Source organism: Magallana gigas, chromosome 4 (genome assembly GCF_963853765.1).
Source record: "Magallana gigas chromosome 4, xbMagGiga1.1, whole genome shotgun sequence".
Taxonomy (NCBI): Eukaryota; Metazoa; Mollusca; class Bivalvia; order Ostreida; family Ostreidae; genus Magallana; species Magallana gigas.
In genome coordinates this window covers 38210306-38231751 of record NC_088856.1, presented here as the reverse complement: position 1 = coordinate 38231751, position 21446 = coordinate 38210306, and the positions used below count along the sequence as shown (strand labels likewise).

General features: G+C 32.2%; 2 protein-coding genes across 4 annotated transcripts in view; one reads left to right on the top strand and one right to left on the bottom strand.

Moving 5' to 3' along the window:
• Positions 1 to 346, bottom strand: part of LOC117688661 (uncharacterized) — a 222628-nt gene extending 222282 nt beyond the window's left edge. For both annotated transcript variants that reach the window (XR_010713185.1, XM_034466827.2), the window contains exon 1: positions 187 to 346. Coding sequence is in view for 1 of the 2 variants with exons in the window: in XM_034466827.2 (XP_034322718.2) it covers positions 187 to 219 (33 nt within the window). In the remaining variant the exon portion in view is untranslated. The remainder of the gene's footprint in view (positions 1 to 186) is intronic.
• Positions 347 to 7689: 7343 nt separating this feature from the next.
• Positions 7690 to 20310, top strand: LOC117684202 (uncharacterized). Of its 2 annotated transcripts, XM_066082369.1 has the most exons (16): positions 7691 to 8982; positions 9127 to 9368; positions 9565 to 9676; positions 9984 to 10216; positions 11525 to 11659; positions 13678 to 13848; positions 14443 to 14579; positions 15611 to 15722; positions 15818 to 15898; positions 16403 to 16583; positions 16758 to 16847; positions 17296 to 17358; positions 17518 to 17575; positions 18023 to 18085; positions 18531 to 18706; positions 19085 to 20308. In XM_066082369.1, exons 1-16 carry the CDS (start codon positions 8790 to 8792, stop codon positions 19636 to 19638), a joined length of 2601 nt encoding a protein of 866 aa, XP_065938441.1. In that variant the 5' UTR covers positions 7691 to 8789; the 3' UTR covers positions 19639 to 20308. The 2 variants fall into 2 exon arrangements, with proteins under 2 accessions (XP_065938442.1, XP_065938441.1); XM_066082370.1 differs by lacking the exon at positions 16758 to 16847 and having other exon boundaries at positions 7690 to 8982; positions 19085 to 20310.
• Positions 20311 to 21446: the final 1136 nt, after the last annotated feature.

The following is a 21446-nucleotide window of genomic DNA, read 5'->3' as shown; positions in this document are numbered from 1 at the left end:
TATTTAAGTTTAGGTGTCTGGAAGACTATAGAGTCTGAGTGTCTGTAGCTCATTAAATAGATCTCTTCAACTGAGTTATCACAATTGTAAAAAAAATGTGCAAGTTTCATTGATATCCATTTAGAAAGTTATAAGTACCCACTGGTTATTCTTTGTTAGAAAAAAATATGACACAATTAAACTTACAGACTGACTTATCAGTAATGAATCAGACTTCATTTTGTACTTCCGTTCATCATTAATTCTTTACATGTATGTGTGGCATATTACATGTAGGTCTGGAATGGCCGACGTTCCCGTGCGCCATCTCAACATGTTCGGTTTGAGGAAGAAATCAGATTGTCATTTTAATATCAAATTGAATAAAAACGATCGAGAGTTTTCAGTGTGTGTGACATTATGAATAAATAAAATTAAAGACAATAAATGATCTGTGCAGGGAGGTATAAATGTCCCTCATTTGTGTTAAAGAATAAAAAAGATCAGCCTTATTTCAAAGAAATATAATATAAAAGACAAATATTAATTCGTCATCCAATTTTGGAAACGGGAAAATTCCATGCCATTATTAATCTTTAAAACAATCGGTCCATCAATTTGTTTATATTTTACTTGGCTTCCTATGCCTCATACAAAACCGGAAAAGAAAAACGCTTAGTAAAACTTGAACCAGTCCGATTGTGATTCCGGAATCATCAGCGCGTTTTAAAGAAGGGATCATAATCTAATAAGAAAAGCATCAAAATTTTATGCTTACGATATTGCATTCACAACGTTTAATAAAACAAACGAGGTAACCAAAGGCCTCTACTGCATTACTGATTTTTCTTTACATGATCATACTAATTTTTAAAAGTAAAGTAACCGGCGCCATTGTAAAAATAGACGGCGAAATCGCCGGTCGCCGGCACTTAATGAGAACCCTGAACTCATAACACAATCATATGTAAGTCTGCTTTGACATCAGGGGAAAATCTTATTAAGGGGCGAATAAATGTAATACCCTTTTATGTATATCATTTTTCAATTGAAATATGGCTTATTTGCACAGTAATGCCTATTATTATACACATACTAACCAAACCTATCGTTTAAAAGTGTACATAAGAAACACCGTGTAGAATTGCACATAAGGGGGCCGTGATCGGTGTAGGGCGGGGCCGTGATTTTGAAGGGGTGAAAGTAGGTTCATCAACTGTATTCAAAGACTTATTATGTTTCATTAAAATCAATTTTGATAACCAAAAGTATTGCGCGGAAGACAGTGATTATTGAGAAACTACTTCTAGTAACATGGGAGTTAAGATATCTTTGGAAAAGCTCAAACACTTCGACAATATGCAGGTAGGGTAGATGCCACGTATTATTTTCAGGGTAATTTATTAAAAATTTTGAATCCTACTGCAGAACTTTCACTTTTTTTCGTCTAAAATCATTCCAGTGAATAGAAAATCTATATTTGTAAGAGAAAACCATCTCACATGTATGAATTGAGGAGTATTTGATCGAAAACTTGATGTGGCATAGGGGGCTGATGATCTTGTGGAAAAGGGGGGCTGTGACTATATTTCATTTAAGCAAATTTTCCCAACAAAATCCACATTTTAATATAGTGATGAACATGTGGTTATTGAATTCTAAATGTATTCAATGTATTGCTACTCCCATTCTTTTTATTTCACCATTTTTTTTAATTTATATATTCTAAAATTCATTTCAATATAAGAACCATGATATCATATGTAAATTATATTTTATAATCAAAGGCCGGAGCCGCCAAAGGCGTCAAGCTGACATTTTATTTAATATAGATATCATTAATTTGAATTTCTGCACCAATAGTCATATACAGTGAAGTCGCCAATTCCGGGTCACGTCACACTGTTTCTTTGATATTTTACAAAGCTATTCTATTTAAATTTTATACTATATATATATATATTGAAAGTACATTTTGTACTTTATTGTATTGTATTTTAATACAATAACTCATCATACTTACAAATTTCAAAGTTCAGTTTCTGCTCTACCACCCATTTTTACAGAATGCTTGTGTTTTAACAATTTTATATGCATCAACAATAAATCAATCTTTTTTCTGAATGGTATAAAAATGGAATAATGTTTTTAAAAGATATTATTAACAATGATGGCTCTTTCTTAACTTTAGATGAGTTTTATGAAAAATTTAAATTTAAACCCCCTTTTCTTCAATACAACAGCAGTCTATCCTAAAAGCACCGGACCGTCGGACAAAACTGGTGAAAATCTAATTAGTCCGATGCACTAACCGGTAAAATCTGTCCATTTGTCCGAGGTTTGTTTGGTTGGGTTTCAAATTTTATATTTTCTTTTAGAATTTTGGACCGGTGAAAATTTGTTTGGTCCTGTGAAATATTTTAAACTGTCTGTTCAAATGTCCTGTGATGATTTTTCTTTTTCGCGAAGACTTCAACAGTCTCCTTTTCTCTATCCCAAATAATTGGAAAAAACATGTCAAAGACAAAACACATCCTCCCCATAGCGAAGGAAATATAACGCACTCCTTGTCTGTTCAAGGAAAACTTCTACCATTAAGTGGATGCATATTGGATTTTAATTAACAGTTGCAAGGAAATTACTCTCTGTATCCAATGGTCAGAAATATTTGAAGTAGAAATTCCAGTCTCTAATTATAAAAAGATATTTTTAAAATTTACCTTTTCAGTGTTGCACACAAACTAACGCACAATCTCTTCAGCTCAAAATATTACACAGAATCATAGTACATAACAAGTCGCTTTTTAATATGAAATTGATTCCAAGTCCCAACTGTAACACAGGCAACTGTAATCAAATTGACACTATACATCATAGATATTTCCAGTGTAGATGCATACAAATTTTCTGGAAAGATCTAATATATTGGTGGCAACTTCGAACAGAGATAATTTTCTTTCGCATGAAGCTTATTTCTTAGAAATTTTTTAAAAGCAATGAACTCAATTTGTTTGTCTGGTGACTTTGAATGAATTAGATGGATAAAGCATTTTCCAAGTAAAATGCAATAATTTAGTGGAACATTTTTTACTTTGTAGATGCCAAATATGTCATCTCGCATGGTTAAGTGATTGACATTTTCTATCTGCTCTAAACAGTCTTTGAACAATTTTCACAGGTTCATAATTTGAATACGAGGATACAACACATTAACAGCGTTTCCCTTGTTACAATAAAAGTTTAAACATACTTTCACCACTTCAAAATCACGGCCCCGGGTTACACCGATCAGCCCTTATGTGCGATTCTACACGGTGAGAAAGGACGCCATTTTGATTTTTGTCTCTTTTGATGTTATCATTATGATTGTTGTTATTTATATTCTTTTAAATGAATATATATACATATATATACATACATAAATATATATATATAGTTAAGAAATACGCACCATTTTATCATTTACAGTCGCTATCAGTCGGACTTGGTAGTCTGACACCGACTCAGCTATCGACCCGGTGCGTCCATTTACCCAAATGAACTCAAATGGACCCAAATGAACCCAAATGGACCCAAATGGCGACCCAAATGAACCCAAATGGCAATGCAAATGGAAAATAATCACAAATAAATCAATGTTATAACTAATTTATAATGAATTACATTATGAAATTATTTTGTAAATAATTTTATATGGGTGCTGTGTACGTTATCAGGCACGTTACAGTGGCGGATTCAAGGGGGGGGGGGAGGGGGCGCACCCGGCGCGCGCCCCCTAAAATTGTCAAAATATAAAGTTAAATCATCCTCCTCCTGGCAAAGAAAATGTACAAATTTCGAGTCTTAATTTTCAACTTTCGGAAACTCATGGGATTTCTCTACATTGGACTAATTTCAACGGAGTAGTATGAAGAAAACCCGTGGGTTCAATGGCGTAACGTACATTTATAGTTATGTAGCTGCCGGCCAATCAGTGTTACATAATACACATATACACGCTTTTATTGACAAACAAATCACTCACTACAATATCACAAAAGTCTAAATTTGAAGGCTTCATTTTTACCCTACAAAATCTCTAGAATCCAGGAGCATTGTTTTTGAAAGTGGGAGAGGAGACATTAAATTTCTATTTAATGCTATTTTGTTTAATAATTTTTACATCCTCCCAGAAAGTGTGTGTGTGTGTGTGGGGGGGGGGGGGGGGATGGGATGTATAAAGTTCACGTGGGAGAATTTGATCTCGGAATTTTCGAAAATCTGTTTAAAGAGAATGAGATTTTCGACTCCTGGAGATACATATTTATTATTCCTGAATTTTGTGAAATGGATTCTACATGTATAATTAACTGATTGCATTTATTATGGAGGTTCAAAATTATAGTTAGTTTTGACAGAGCCCCAGCAGGATTTGAATTCTCTACTTACAGACACGTAGTTAACGCTCTAACCCATTGCGCTTCACTGTTAGGTAACATTATTTTGGGGGAAAATATTATATTTATACTTTATTGTTTATTTCAATAGGGAGTACATCACAATATGGTGTCATGTATACCACCTTAAGACTGAAATGTGTGCTTTACATAGTTATTTACCTAATAAAATAGTGCAGCGGGTTTTGAAGAATAAAGTCATAAAAATACATGCATGTTACAAATAACTGATCTTTGTCTGAAGTTACGTACTTAAGGTATCCGATCCATATTAGGACCTAATTTTTCTAACCTTGAATATCCATCATGTATTAAATACTCTGATATAATTTTAAAGCATTTTAGAGTAGAAAAAGATTTACCGAGAGAAATTTTCAAAAATATTATTAACTAAGCAGTAATTAATTAATGAAGATTGCATTAATGTCTATGGGGACAAACACATTTTATAAAACAAAAAATTAAATATTAAGAATATCAATAAATGCTTCGGTGGAAAGATGCATTTCATTATTAGGAATACAAAAACTATGAAAAATAAATTTCGTACCGTATATATTTTTTTTAGAATTAATTTTTATAAATTAAAAGCAAAGGGGAGCAACTCTTCAAGAAAAGGAAAAGGTCATTTATTAGGACACATTTTGCTCTTACATACTGACACTTAAACATGAAAATTATGTCGAAGTATACTAAGTATGAAGCCCATACATATCTTTTATGCATCAAGACTCATTGAATCTGGGGTTATTATGGATCGGACACCTTAACACAGGTCTGCAGGTCGCATTAGCGGGTACTAGTTTTACCCAGCTCTTCGTTTAGATGGGTTTCACGTGGTGTACATACTCTGATACTGGTATGTGTTTTCCATATGCAGAAAAGGATTAATTAACATGCATAAACGTTTCTTTTGTGATGATCAGCAAAAGGGATTCATATTGTGTTCTAATTGGATTATCATTATGATGTTGACCAATATAGGTAAGCATAAAACATGTAGTAGAACAATATTATGAGCCACCGGTATATAGGTATAAGTTTTACTTTCACTTTCTAAATAAGTGATCTCCCTTTGCCAGTGTAATCGTATAGTGGTTATAATAACGTCACGGCAACAATAAATTCGTATAGTGGTAATTACTTTTATTTATCTCAATAATCCCATGATAATTTCTAACGTCTTTAGTCACCAAAGTATAGTCAGTCTCAAAGTCACTCTAACTATATACCGTACTCCAAGTTCCAGCTAAATGAAAACACTCAATGTTATGAGTTTTTATAGATTTATTATGGTGCATGAAACAGGGTACAAAAACATTATATATATACAAAAATATACACTAACCTTCCCTTTACCATCCTCACCAAGTTATAACAAATGTAAGCCTGCCTTAATATTAATAAAAATCCAAGTAACCCAAACCTAATGCTAACCCTGACTTAGCACGGACTAAACGCCTAGCATGCTGCACAATGGACATTTACAGGACAATAAACAAAACACTTAGCGAGACGATGAACGAGACGGGAAATGGAGACTGGGCACCTGATACGAACAAGGTTACAGCTCTGAACCGACAAAAAAGTTAACGGGGTTACAGCTCTCAATGCTGTCTGTGGTATTACCATTATACCATATACTATTGGGGTTAGCGTTCAGAACAGTAACACCAGACGCAGTACGGAAAGCCTCGTTCTTTTTCGCACACGGCATATAGCTCGTTGAGCAGAGGAGGAATGGCTTAAAAGACTTACCTTTAATTTAAAAAAAAAAATAAAATAAACAAATATGATTCGTAATATCTATCTATACTTTGTCATTAATATTATTTAATTAATTAATAGTTATCATTTTCAAATATTTATGTCTATATATATACTGAATTATTATAAAACATTTTTGTCCTTTGCGGAGTCATTTTTTATCCACATACAGTTTTAAACTCATTTAAAAAAACTATACATGTATGTGCACCAAACACATTATCAATGAAAGCCAAATTTAGGATCTTGCATAGAGGTCAAATGACCTAACATTAATTTGGTCTGTGATTGGACTTTGAGTACAGACCGCATATTTGATAAAAAGTACGTTTTAATTCCTACGTGGTATAATTTGATTATTTTGTATAACTGATTCCTCTAGATTAGATTACAAATGGTTATATTACTGTGATAGAAATAATAAATATTTGTAAATATTGCCCATATAATTTGCTGCGGGGTGAAATTTTATGAAAAACAGATGAGACACCTACATCATGCAGAGAAAAAAGATGTAGCATGCCCCCCCCCCCCCCCCACAAATAGGCTTTATAAATGGGCGCAAGACCCCCCACCCCCCACCCCACACCCGCTGGTTAACACAAGCGGTGTTATTAATAAAATAAAACAAAACGCAACACGGGTATCTGAAGGTAATAATCATAAACTCTTTGATAAAATACCTACAAGTTCATGCGTCTTCTAACATTTTTTAATTGATCGTTCACATACCCGTACCGAAGCATACGTGTTTTTTTTCGCACCATATGAGAAGTCACGTGATAAGATGAAGATTCAGAACGCGGTCAAGGGGTAGACGCCAGTATTTGCTCAAAGGCATCCCTTTTTAAAATTCGTCAACTGTCCAGTTAAAGGTAAGGATATTAAAACATCTTATTGAAAGGAGGGCTTGTATTGTCTTTTGATCTCAGTAATGAATCTTTTTTGATAACTCAATAATAGTTGAAATACTTGAGTTTTGTCCCTTGGCCGCCATCTTTGGCTGATTGGAAAGGGAATTAATATTTAAAGAGTATGAATTCTTTCAGTAGCCTTTGCGAATTTTGTCATTAAACAGGAGAAATTCTTTGCAACGTAAACTTTATTTTATTCACCAAGATTATGCCTGGGCCAGAGTATCGCAAGCTACCTCATGCGCGGATCCAGAAATTTTTTCCCCGGGGGGGGGGGGGGGGGGGTCCGACGGATATTTCAGTGTGCCGGGGGGGGGGGGGGTCCGAGACATATTTTTGTTATTTTTATATGTAATTTAAAGAAATTTGAATTTTACAGGGGGGAGCCTGGACCCCCTAACCCCCCTCTAGATCCGCGCATGTATCTAATATGATACATATACATATTGCGAATTGTTCATGCATGACTGCAGGTCTATATATCATATGTTTAGCTCCCAGACTGGACAACCATTCATTTTTTTGTTTTAGACCTGGGCTGCGTTCAAGATCGTAGCTGCTACTTAGGGCTACGTAGTTAAACAGCTAGCCTAGCCGCTACTTAGATATTCGTATCAAATATAAAATCTATTTATTTAGTGATATTTTGTTTGTCCCTAAGTTATAATGAATTCTAACATGTCATTTTCCACTTGAAATTAACAAATTATGTCGATGTAAGTCACTAGTCTTTCCAACTTCAAATCTTCGACCTAGCGGTCCGTTCAATATATATAGACTTAGATTGCAACGACCTGACGGCTAGGCCAGCTGCTACGATCTTGGTGCAGCCCAGGAGTTAGTCATGTGAAACAACATGTACATGTATCACGATACAGCTGTCAACAGTTGAATTAGCTGGTATTTTTCATTTTTTTTTTTTTTTTGCTTACCTCCACAGAAAAATAAGATATCTTGTTACCTCTACTAAATGTTAGTTATATGTGAACTTTTAGCTCTAGTCTAGGCATTGTGTTTTTCTTTAATACCGTGCTCTCTGAGTCTCCGCTATTTTGACCAGTTGGTTGTATGTAGATTTTTTAATGAGATGATTAACTTGCACTGTATTATAGATACATACCTTTTTTTTTTTTTAAATAAAAACATCTCTTTTAAAATGTGATTTGTTGATAATGATTTGTCAATATTGAATCATACAATGTAGGTGCTGGTGCTCACCATCTAAATCTGTGTTTTAATAAAATGCATAACTAATAGGTATTTATAATTACCTATAAGCTATTATAGCATATATCGGTTCTATAAAACTAACAAGGCTTGCAACTAGCCGCCTTTTTGACAAGGTTTTTCATGGCTGGAAGTTTTCAAAAGTTCAATTACACTTTATAAAAATCCTTTTAAACACTATAGTGGTCCATTTAAGAACAGAATTAATTAAACCGTTAAGGATAAAAAGACTTAAAGATCATTATTTCAATTTGAAACTAAGATAGACATATTTGACTTTGATACTTACAACCTCAGAGAATGGCAATGGGGGCTAGTTGCAGGCCTTAAATTGTTATTTTTATAGCATAAGTATGCATTTTTTAAAATCACAGATTCAGACGGAGAGTGATCAATCACTATTGTATTACACATGTATTATGATAAAAAGCACATTTTGATATATTTCATGTTTTAATGTTTAGATATGCCACTTAGAAACAAAGAGTCACTAAGGAGTAAAAAATTTGTACAGAAAATTAAAGTAATTAAATACAAGGAAGAGAGAAAAGAAATTGAAATTGTAAAGTTGGAGCCAAAATGTTCAGTTCCCAAGAAACCAAAGAAAGTTGTCACAGAGGAACTATTGGATCAGCCAACAACTTCAGTTGTTCAGGAAGGTAATTGGCTAATTGCCACACCTGCTTAAGCAACAGAGTATCAGTGATAAGCCATCTTCGCTAGTGATAAGCATGATGAAAAGCAATGTGTTAATTAGTATTACATACTTGTTTATATTTTGATAATTTCATTTTGAAAAATAGATGTAAGGACTTATGTATCCAGGAAGACTAAAGAACGTGAAGGATGGGAAACAGTACAGCCTTCAATGTTCAGGGCTAGGGTGGAGGAAATGTGCCCATCAACATGGGAATGTTGTTTTTGTGGCAAGGAGACAATGCACATCATTCACTGCCCAGACTTTGGACCAACAGCCCACTATTGTGAAGAATGCTGTACACAAATCCACAGTGTGGTGCTTTTTCACAAGCCATGTGTTTGGAAAGTAAGTAATTTTTAACCAACACCATTTCCTATTTATTTTTGTACATGTTTATGAACTGTCTTTCTTGAAGTGTTATTTTTTGTATTAAAAAAAAAATGTGAAATTTAATGTGCATGGGTATTCCCTGGGATTTATATGTGTATTTTATGATTTAAAAAAAAGGTGAAATTTAATTTTCTCTTTGTTATTAAATTAGAATGATATGTATGTCCCTCATGAAAGTTCATCAGAAACTTGCATTAGAAGGAAAGATCATAATGAATGTCCAACAGCTTACACCAAAACCCTTGCTGTAATAAGCCTATCAGGTAAGTACACTACCCCAAATAGTTTTTTATGTTTTAATTAAAACATCCAAAATGCTGAAAAAAAATTGGGTAGGGGCTTTTATGATGGGTCATACATCAAACAATTTTTTTTGTCAATCTGATATAATATAATTATAAATAAAACATGAATTAAATAATCATTAATTACTTGCTGAGACACTAAGCCAAAAATGTAGTTAATAGTTGTTCTGTTACATGCAAAAAACAGATCAGTAACTTTTTGGTTGATTTTTTTTTCATGTGCAAAACAAAACAAATAAAAAATTTGGCTTTATTTGAATTTCAGGACATCAGCATAAAATTAATATGCAATTCTGCAAGTGTGAGATGGAGTCTGTCACATTGGTCAGGTTCAGACTATGGCCGTCTTCTCCTGAAGTACCCCGTGTTGCGTTTGATTTTAAATTGATGGAGTTGGCTGTGGTCCTTCAGCTTGAGGGTTGTCTGTCTTTAAAATCTTTCTGTGATGCCATTATTCAATCTCAGAATGGATTTCCTGTTATGGTGCGACCTGATGAGGTAATTATTTTTTTTTCTGTCTATTTATTAATTTTTTTTTCACTTTGCTTTATAGATGATGTAAGTTGACAGGATCAACATAGAAATGCCTTGTAATTATGAAAATCACATTTCCTCAGTTGTCTTACTTTTTATTGTATTATTATTTATATTGGTAACAGAGAGATGATGAATTTGATAATTAATTATTAAAAATGCTATGTAAACAGAAGGATCACTTTGTCCAGCACCAGACCTTTTAAGAGGAGTAACATTTGAGATTATTAGCCAGATTTATATTTTATAAATGTTTAATTTCATAATAAAAAGTTAATGTCACTAAGAACAACTCAAAAAAGTGATGGTTAATTTTGAAGAATACAGCATGATACAGTTTTGAGTTATATTTCAGCCAAAAAAACTTGGTAAATGAGAACCCATCAATTTATATAAATCTTATTTTAGCATTATGATAAACTATAAAATTTGTTAGTGGATGCATTATAACCATGTCTTCATCACAAAAATTGATAGGCATTTAAATAAATTGACATTTAAATACAGCAAAATACTTAAGATATATGCAAATAAAGCTGAACACCGCTTGTAAATAGGCACCGTCACACAGGTATACATTAACCCTTTGATTTTGTTTCACTCAATTGCACATCTGAAACTGATTAATGTATAGTTTTCCTTTCATGGTCTTAAGATTTTATACATTTATTTCTTAATCTATGTGCATATTCTCTTTGTATATGATGCATTGATATGTTTATTTGATATTACCATTCTCCTGATTTGAAAAAAAAACATATAGAAAGTTGAATAATTTCATTGCGATCAAGTAACACAGGTGAAACCTCTACTGTTAATTCTTTAAACTGCTAAGAGGTCTGTGTTTTATATAGGGGTTGTAAGGATACCGATGATAAAAGAGAAATATGGCAGACATTGCCTAATTACAAGTGGTGTTCAGCTTTAAATTGAATGAGCACTTATTTTCATGATATCACATTTTCATGATTTGAGGAAAATACTGGTCCAAAAAGATTTTATACTGCATGCATTATTGAACAGTAAACATTATAACACTGCAATATTTAAATTGTAACATTTCTATAGAGGTCTCTTTATACATGTACCATGAAAAGCAATGATAATTAAACCTCCATGAAAATTTGCAATTTCACAGCACATTCTATATATCCATGCCTTTATAGTACATTTATAAAAGACAATATTTTCAGATCTATAAATTGTCTTCAAAAGCACCAAAAAAGCATATTTAATGCCAAAAGCTCAACTTTTTTGTTTCTGTACCTACAGGTGAAAGATATATACAGGAGTCTTGTTGGGGATTCCTTCAATGAATACAGATTCCACAGATCTCAGTTTAACAACAGAGAGAGTTATGATGAAAACCATGTTCAAATGGCTAATGAATGCCCTATCTGTTGTGAGGTATGTGTGTAAAAATGCAGACATGCATATATTGTAATTGGTTGACATTATTCGATGAATGCCCCATACCATAGACGATTAGTGAATCTCAATGCCTTTTACTTGTTTTTCCAATATAAAAGAGTCTAAATTTTAAAAATCTGATGACAACAAAATATTTGTCTTTTGCAGTAAAATTTGCTCATAAATCAATCTAATAATCTCCCATATTAGTTATCAATCCATTTTTTTCAAATTCTAAGAATAACTCAAAAACAGTTTATCCTTTTAGAATTTGGAAAATCAAATGCAGAAAACTTACAAAACAAATAAGTTTGAAATGAAATTTTAATATTTTGATTAGCAATCTGCAAAACTAATGTAATGTAAAGTCAAATCAAAAGTACTTTTAGTGCAGAGTTGAAATTTTAAGGATTTTTGGTGACTGCTATGATAGGATTGAATCATGATTTTTTGAAGTACTTATACAGTCTCATAACTGCAGCGGTGTGAGCATACAAATTGAGTAACATGTGTTAGTGCATTGTGAAAATTTGTATGCACACATCACTGCAGTTATGAAACTGTATACTTACAAAAATCATGATTTATTGATTATATTTACATTTTTGTTTTAACTTCTTGCCTTGTCTGCAAATGTGATATATACCTTAAATTTCTATCTTATCCTAAGGGTAAGTTAAAATTAATGGAAGAGCCACAGTAACAGCCACAAGCGTGAACTTTGATTTTCGCTTGTGAAATTGCAGTTTACAGCGTTCAATGTTTGTGATGCACGTCTTAATAGAACTCGTCATTTTAACCTTTGGAACCCAGTGATTAGTTGTTGCATTTAGAGGCATTTAAAGATCACAGAATTTAATGGAAAAACGCAGTAGAATGTAAATATTAGAAAATGGTCTTCAGATTTAAGTAGCGCAGGGATAACAAGCATTCTAAGAGTGTTGCATAAGCAATACACGTCCCCTACCAGTTTGTAGAAATTTGTGAAAACAATGCACTGTTATGCAGAATATCATTTCTTACTGTCTTCTGTACCCAGAATCAACAGCCCAACCCGATAACGAACTCGATTGTAATAATACAAAAAACCCTGATGATTAAATTTACAATACAATGCTTGACACTATTTTACAGAACTTATTTGTTAGCAACAATAAAAGGAATGGTCCAAGTTATGCACGCGATACTATTACTGACTACATACTTTTCACGTTTATTCAATACACATCGAACAGGATAACGAACCGAACATTAAAAAATTGGAATATAAAAAATTAATTTTCTCGAAAATATGTCAACCAGATGCTACAAAAGTGTAAACTTGATCTGTAGTTTGACATTTTGAAGCTGTTCAGCAAATTTCATACTATTCCTCTAACGCATAAAGAAAAAAAGTGTGGAAAACTGAAGTGGGACAGACTGATGGAGTGACGGACACAGAGGAAAACTATAGGTCCCCCCCCCCCCCCCCCCGGTGAAAACCAGTAGGGGACTAATAAGCAAGGCCTTTACTTATTTACTTATAAGGGTACTCGCTTACAGCTTGTAAGGAAACATCATGTTCTATGATAGAGCTTGTATTTTTTTCTGTTTATATAATCAAGGAACACTTTGTGGTGAAAATTTGTTTTGATATGAGGATCTTTGTGCATATTATTTATTTATGAAATCTTGGCTAAAACTTTTATCTCTAAGAAAAAATCATCACTACATACTGAATTCTCAGAAAATCAACCATTAGTACCTCAAATCCAGCATTGCAATAGCCAGTTTAGGTACAAATTTAAGTTTAACTGCAGAAAAAATTACCAGATTTGGTATTGATATGTAGTGATTATTTTATGATGGGTTATGTAGGTTCAAGAGTATATGTTCAATCATCTTTATATCTTTATGAAAAAGAATATCCTTGAAAAATTGAAAGTGAGGAAAAAGAGTATCTATATATGACTTCCACCATAATTTTTGTCAATAAAATAATGATTAAAAAAAAACAATAATATATTAATTTTCAGAGTGATGTAACTAAAATCATTTCCCTGGATGGTAACTTTGGTCTTGTGCACAAGAAATCATCAGGACAGGGGACTGGGGTACCCAGAAGAAAAGAAAAATTTTTCATGGACCAAGACAAAGTTGACACATTTGTGTCAGCTTATGGTCAAGATGCCAAAAAGCAAAATATTGTAAGTGTATTATTTGATTGAACAATTTAATAGGTTCACAAAAGTCTGTAGTTGTGTTTTAATAGAAAAAATACAAGAATTAAAGGAAATGGGTTAACCATGTTTGTGGTACAAGTCATATAAGTTAAATTTTGTTTGGCGTCTGAAATGGCATATACATGTATGAGGGCTGTTTGAAAATTATTGAGACATTTACTCTTGCTCCCTTGGGAAAGACAATAAATCATTAAAATGTACATCGTAGCTATTCATAGATTAGAACATGAAGAATGGCATGTTATCTTACAGATTATACTGTCTTTCATTTCCAAAACTATAAAGCATTTAATGCTTAATTTCGGATTTTGGTGGTCCTTTCACAACAATGCTGTGCAAACAAAATGAATACTGCATGTTAGTGTGGAATGATAATCTGTCACCTCAAGAGCAGAAAAAAAAAATTATGATACAATATAGAAGTCAAGGGTGTTAGAGTATTCCATTAGGTTCTCTGAATGGTAAGCAGAGATGGCTTTGCAAAACACAGTTGTATTTAATTGCAGTAAAATCATTCATGCATCCATTTTATTAATTTGTATTCATGTTTTTTTTCAGAATTGCTCAGATTTTCAAGCGGGAAATATCATTCGTTCTAAAAAGAAGACTGATAAATTAGATATCACTGGTTTGTTTGGGTCTGTGTGCCAACATGATATTCCACAGCTTTTTTTGAATCTGAAACATGGAGAAAGGTAATAAATCATAATATAAAATAGTTTTGAAAATGAACTTCATTCATAAGAGTGTGTCGAGTACCATAAGTTCAAGATAATAAACATAGATGTCTGCAACATTTAATGGAATTAGAAAAAGTATAGGATTATATATAGAATACCCGGTAGAAGTGTACATAATGTTTTCTGACTGTAGGTGATTGAGAATAGACTAGTTTGTATTGGGATATATATACAGCTGAACTTCAGTATCCTGTTCACCATGGATATGTCAAAGATGTTTAGAAGTGCCAACAACTTGTTCTTTAAAGCTGCTTGATCCGCTTTTTTGTAATTACAGTATAAAATTTGTTTTCATACAAATCATTTATCTTAGAAAGTTATGGACTTTCTCCTATTTACACCAGCAGAATCAGTCTCTTTTCAAAGTTAGAAATATTCAAAGTAAATAAAAATAATTTCTCTTTGGGCAAACGAAAAAACAAACCAAAATGCATCAGGGGTGAAATTTAACATGAAGCGAAATAACGCGGTACCTTTTAATGTTTTTGTTAGCAAATTTTGTATGTATTTTTCTTCATTGAAATTTGTCATAATTGACGGGTAAAACTACTGCAATGTCTATTATTATACATATACTAAGCATATATAGCCATCGTTTAAAAGCGTGCATAAAATTTGATATAATATCGGACCAAGCAGCTTTAAAAAATTACTATAGAAGCATATATTTTCCTTGGGTTGAAATTGTGTTGTTATTATACCAAATATAATTTCATTGGCATTCAATTTTGTGACATATCGTATATTCCTTATATGTATTGTGTATCAACTCTGTGTCTATTGATAGTTGGGTTAAAAATTTGTCATAAATTTAATTTCGTTGATTTAAACTGCCAACTAAAATAACAAAATTAAATCCTCAACAAATATTTCTGCTTCTACAGTAATTTAAGTTCAAGATAATGAGGTTGGACTGAGTTGTTGATAATTAAAATGTGCCACAAGTAACAGTCTGCTTATACATGTATTATACTAAATTTATTTAGATTGGCATATTCAGTGCACCTCCTACAACACTTGGTCGACAATTCTGAACAGGATGAAAGAGCTGGAATTATTATGTATGACATAGCATGTAGCCTTCAGAGACACTTGCAGGTATAGTTAATGAAAATAAGTAATATGAAAACTCATGAGTTATTTTTTACCTGTCTTATTTCATTTTTCTTTATATTGGTTTTTTTTGTTTCTAGAAAGAAAACAAAGACCTACAGGCAAATTTTAAGTTTGTTGTGCCAGTGTTTCACAGTTATGCACATAATATGGCATGCCAGGTATGCTCTATTAAAATTTATTTGATCAAAGTACACTGCTGGCTTAATCTAATAAGTCAGCACACTGTATTAAGAATACTGCAATCCTTTACCAGAAATTTTGAAATTGAATTTAAAAATAAGAATTATATGTGTATGTTTTTTTTATATACATTGCATAGTATTGTAAGTGAAAGAATATGATTGAAGTTTAGTATTTGGAAAGATATTTTTTATTGGAAATCACTAGCTTTAGTAGTCATATGCAATTATGCAATTATTGGAGAGTATTTGAGATATCGGTGTTCGAGATTGCAAAGTTCAGAAGTATTTGCGTATTAATTCTCAAAATGTGTCTATGATTCGTTACTTCTGATAGTGTATATATTAAGATTAGATTAAACCTACTGAATTCTGCATAATTTCTGCTTTAGAGATTTGTCTCCAAATTAAATTTAAAGGCGTTGGTTTCCAGATTTGACTGTTTTAAAAAGCAGAAAGTAAATCTTAACAAACTTTTTTTAGCTTGAATTTGGTCAAAGGTTTGTGGAGGGAACTGGACTTAATGATGGAGAAGGTGTCGAGAGATTGTGGTCCTACCTCAGAAAATTCAGTTCTATCACAAAAGAAATGACTGTGTCAAACAGACACCATTTGTTAGTGGATGCATTAGAACATTATTCAAACAGAATAAAGGAAAAATTAGGTAAATTTGTTTTTACATTATATTATTTTGAACATTTTCATATTTGGGGGTGGATTATTATATACTGGTAAAGAAGCGCTGCATTATTTATTTATTAATTAAAATGTTTTCATAATTTGACACACTGATTATGCTGTTAGTTGATTGATAATTTGAACTTTAAATTATATTTAGGGGAACGATTAAAGGCCATGCTTGAGAAAGCCAAAAAATTGCAAGAAGAAACCAGAGACGTGTTCACTGCTGTAGAAGTAAAGCATGATGGTATGTTGTAAACAAGACCAAATTTTTTTAAGTTTTCTGAACTCATGACTAATTGCAATTGTAAATCGCTAAGAAAATTATGTGTATTTATTTCAAAAATTTTTGATGCTGTCTGCTCCTCTTAGTTGTTTTCATATTATGATCCTTTATACTAAAATCTAACATAAGTAGTGATCCTATAGTCTGTTCTTTTTTATTTATAATTTTTCCCTGTATGAAAATGTACCTGTTTGTCTGTACCTCTGACGATTTGTATTTGTATGTATTATATATATGTTCCTCTTGTACCAAATTATTTGGTCTGAGTGAATAAACTGAAGTTGAACTTGAACTTGTAAACAAAGTTTGATAGATAAAAAGAAATATTGAGGGAAATACATGGGAGGCTATCAATGATCTTACTTAACCATATACCGGTACATTTACCAAAAATGGTTATCTTTTGAAGGTAGTGCAGCAGAATGGATTTTACTCTGGAAAGAGTTATCAAGAAGTGGAAGACAAGTTTCTGGTAAGATTTACTGGTAAATACTGTTGAGTATTAAGCTTGTAAAGATATACATGCATTTGTCAATGGTGTGTGTATATACATGTATAAGCAAACATGTATTTTTTACACTTTGCTTGTGAATAACCAGTTAATGCTGAATTCATTATCCATTTCTCACAGTCAGTTTAACACCAGATGAAAGATACTGTTGGCTCTCCAAACAGATTGTTACACAGAGGTTAGTAGAATTCCTTGAGAGACCAATGGAGGGTTATTTCTAGAATCTTCATTAATGATTTTTGTTTGTTTGTTAAGTAACAGACAAGTTTAATTGTTTTGTAGTAGTAGATCAAACAATTCAGAATGGGGAAGTAAAGACTGAAATTTTGTTTCATGTGTGGTATTAATTTATAGCCATTACCTATATACATGTGGTACTTGTACATGTATATAGGTAATGGCTGAACTTATTTTACAAAAGAACTTACGACAAAGTCGTAAATATTTTCAGTCTCTTAAAATGATTTTTAAAGAACAAAATTGACATTGTTTTTCTTTGCCCCATCCAGTTTGAGATAATGAAGTTTGACTTATTTGAAGTATTAAAACAAAAACATATTTTCTCTGCATTTTTTTTTATTTCATATGATTTTTGATATGTAAACTTTAATATTATGTTGTGCAGGATAATGTTAGCTGATTCCAATGATGAGGATGAAAAGGTGCTTTTGAAAGACCATATTCAAAAGTAAGTCATATTTGTGTGTGTATTATGGATGTCAACCAAAAAAAAAAATTAAATTAGCTCAAGCACTAACATCTTGAATACAAGGGATATGTCACAATATTATGACAGTCCCTCTTTTTCTTTGTAGTTTGTAATTTTTATTGTCTCAAATCCTCAGATATCTTTAAGTTTAACAAATTTTAGATAATGTAGTTTGCCTTGTAATGAAGGCAAGTTTGAAGACAAAAACTGATAATATATTTTTTCAATTTTCAATGTTATTTTGCAATATTTATTGTTAAACCTAGATATCCATTTAGAATAAAGAATCTGCATCTTATTGAAAATGATTACTAACGGAAAACTATCAAAATAATAAAAAAAAACTTATTGAAAGGATTTGTCTTTGATTGTAATCGTTTTTGATTCTGTTATGGTTTTTTGACTTTTTAAAATTCGTTTGCAGAACAGAAAATGAAATGAAGAAAGTAGGCAAGCAGATAAATGTACAAAGTTTGGATGACCAGAAAGAGAAGCTAGCCGAATCAGCGAAAAACAAACTAAAGCAAGGATATCTCAAAAAACTACAAATGTTTGCTAATGAAAGGCAATACATTCTGTCTTTACTGAAGAAATACTTTGGTAAGATAATTTTGTTTATCTTTCTTATATTTATAACTGAATACTCTTGATTTAATGTTTCTCAAGATTTTGCTCATCAATTTCCATAAACAAGAAATTGTCAACTTTTCAACTCGTCAATTCGTCAAAATAACAGAGTTTACAGTTATTTTTAATGATAAGTACAACTAAATCCTCAAGAACTCAACTAAGGTTGCACAGTAAAAACCTTTGGTCTATTTGTAGCCATGTTTGTTTAAATTTCTAGTACATTGTACAACTTTTGATAGTTTTCTTTAGCCCTACATATGTACTACTGCATACTAGGTGACTGCACTAATATGTGCAGGTAATCTATCATGCATGTTATTATCTAATGCTTTTATGTAATTTGGGCAGATGGACAAGAGATGGCAAAAAGAATTTCCAAACAGCTGTCTTCCAACAGTGAAAAGATAAAGAAAAGCCTTAAAGAATTTAATAGCAAGTTCAGTGAAAGGTTTTCTTTTGCTGAAGTCAGCTCACCATCTGCTACATTCTTCAAGGATTTGAATGTTTCGCCTTTCCTCGATGAAGACAAAATAAAGGCTTGCCAGGCCTACTCCCTCTACCAGCATGCGATGGAGCAGGAACAAATGACAATGCTAGAGGTCAAAGCTTTGTTGCATCATATTGATGATGAAAATCAACATTTATTAAATCTTATAGTGGAAGCCACACAAGATGACAGATATCAAATTGGTCGTAAGCATATGCTTATGATGTTTAAGTTGAAAGCTGAAGAGCAGTGGATAAGATATCTTTTGTCTTTATCTGAATTTTCCGATAAAAGTGCAGAGAGTCAAATTCACTCTTTTATCGATATGCCTCTGCAGACAGATTTTATTGAATTAGATTATATATTTGGAGAAATGTCTGACTTATCTGAATCGGATGATAGTGAAACTGAATGAAATCAGTATTTCACCCAACTCTTACCCACCCCCAATGTTAAGGGTATATTCTAATCATTTTGTCTAGTTTTCATTGTCCGTTTGTGCTTGATCGGTATATACAAGGTTAAATTGAGCACGGAAGTTGATTTGAGGGTGTTTTATATACAAGATATACATCTGTATTGTGACTCATGTCTGTTTGGCAAAATCTAGGTGCAAGGTCAAGTTCACCTTGTAGATTTCCATAAAAAAACCGAGACACTCCTTTTAATCATCTTTTTATCATCATGTTTGAATATTATACAAACTGATACAGACTTGTTATTTATTCACTCCATATCAATCTGTTTATCCAATTTTATTTTTGTCATTGTTAGTTTTGCTGTACATTTTCATGTGCAATGATAGTAGACAATGAACTCGAAGCTTAAATCACACTTTTGCTGTTGTTAAAGATAAGAGCTTATATTTGCCATCATGATGTCAATTTTTTTTTGGTCAAATTCAAAATTATGACTGTATGTTACATTTATTGATTTAAAAAATAAATCTGTATAAACATTCATTTAAAGGGGTAATTTGAGATATTATATAGTACTTTATTCAAATTTTAATTTCCAACAAATATATCCTGTTTTACATTTTTTCTGTATCACTTTCATTCATTCATTCATTCATTAATATTCATAATGAACATAATTCTGATAGTATTAAAATGACTGAAAATAAAGAAACATTATATTTTATGCTTGTGTTTTTTTTAGTTTCCTTTGTTGCAATTTCAAAGTGTATTAAATAAGGATTACAAATCAATGAAACACAATTGGAAAAGTAGTTCAGAGATGTGAAATGAAATATGAAGTTAACGAACAGTACTCAATCTCATATGGCCATAGAAATAATACAAATCTTGAGCAGAGCAAACACGGACCTCTATATAAAAAAGTACATGCCGTGTGCTCATGGTCGTGCAAAGTACGAAAAAAAGTTGGAAAATCAGTGTATAAACTTTAAATGAAAAACCTCAGTTAGCATTTAATGATAGGTTGTATGTGCCGACAAGGTCATTGTATAGACCAGCGAACTGTTGTCTTCAAACGAGGCTGTTGATATCCTTGTTTCATCAACTTGTTTGTTAATAGCTTGCCTAGAAAATGTTTGCACGTAGAGCATGCCCTTGCATAAAGTTTGGTTGTAAAAATATTTCAAACACTGAAGACGTATTAAATATATTGCAAGAGGAAGGCAAATAATAGAGCCTCGTACTTGCGGCTGAAAATGAACATTTTTATAAAATAGTTGCTCAAAACCTTATTTTGCACGAAAAAAGCAAATGTAGCCGCAGATAATCGAATTTCATTATGCGGCTGAAAATGAATATTTCCTTCAGGTATTAGAGAATATAGTGCTCATAAACCTTAATTCGGCCGAAAAGCCAACCGGGGCCGCATATAATCGATTTTAGTTATATGCCACTGAAAATGAACATTTCCTTCAAATAGTAGAGAATATCATGCTCATAAACCTTGAATTGCTTGAAAACGGCGAATGGAGCCACATAAAATCAATATTTGGTTATGTGCGGCTGAAAATGAACATTTCCTTGAAACAGTTGAGAATATCATGCTAAAATACCTTGGTTTGCTTAAAAAGGGTAAATGGAGCCGCATAAAATCAAATTTTGGTCATGTGCGGCTGAAAATGAACATTTCATTCAAATATTAGACAATATCATGATAATAAACCTTAAATTGCTTGAAAACGGCAAATGGAGCCGCAAAAAATCGAACTTTGGTCATGTGCGGCTGAAAATGAACATTTCCTTC

Bases quoted from the DNA above. Each gene is read 5' to 3' on its own strand.
- LOC117684202 (XM_066082369.1), top strand. From the start codon at position 8,790: ATGCCACTTAGAAACAAAGAGTCACTAAGGAGTAAAAAATTTGTACAG. The intron at 9,369-9,564 runs GTAAGTAATTTT...TTATTAAATTAG, and splicing joins ACAAGCCATGTGTTTGGAAA to AATGATATGTATGTCCCTCA. The intron at 18,086-18,530 runs GTAAGTCATATT...ATTCGTTTGCAG, and splicing joins TTGAAAGACCATATTCAAAA to AACAGAAAATGAAATGAAGA.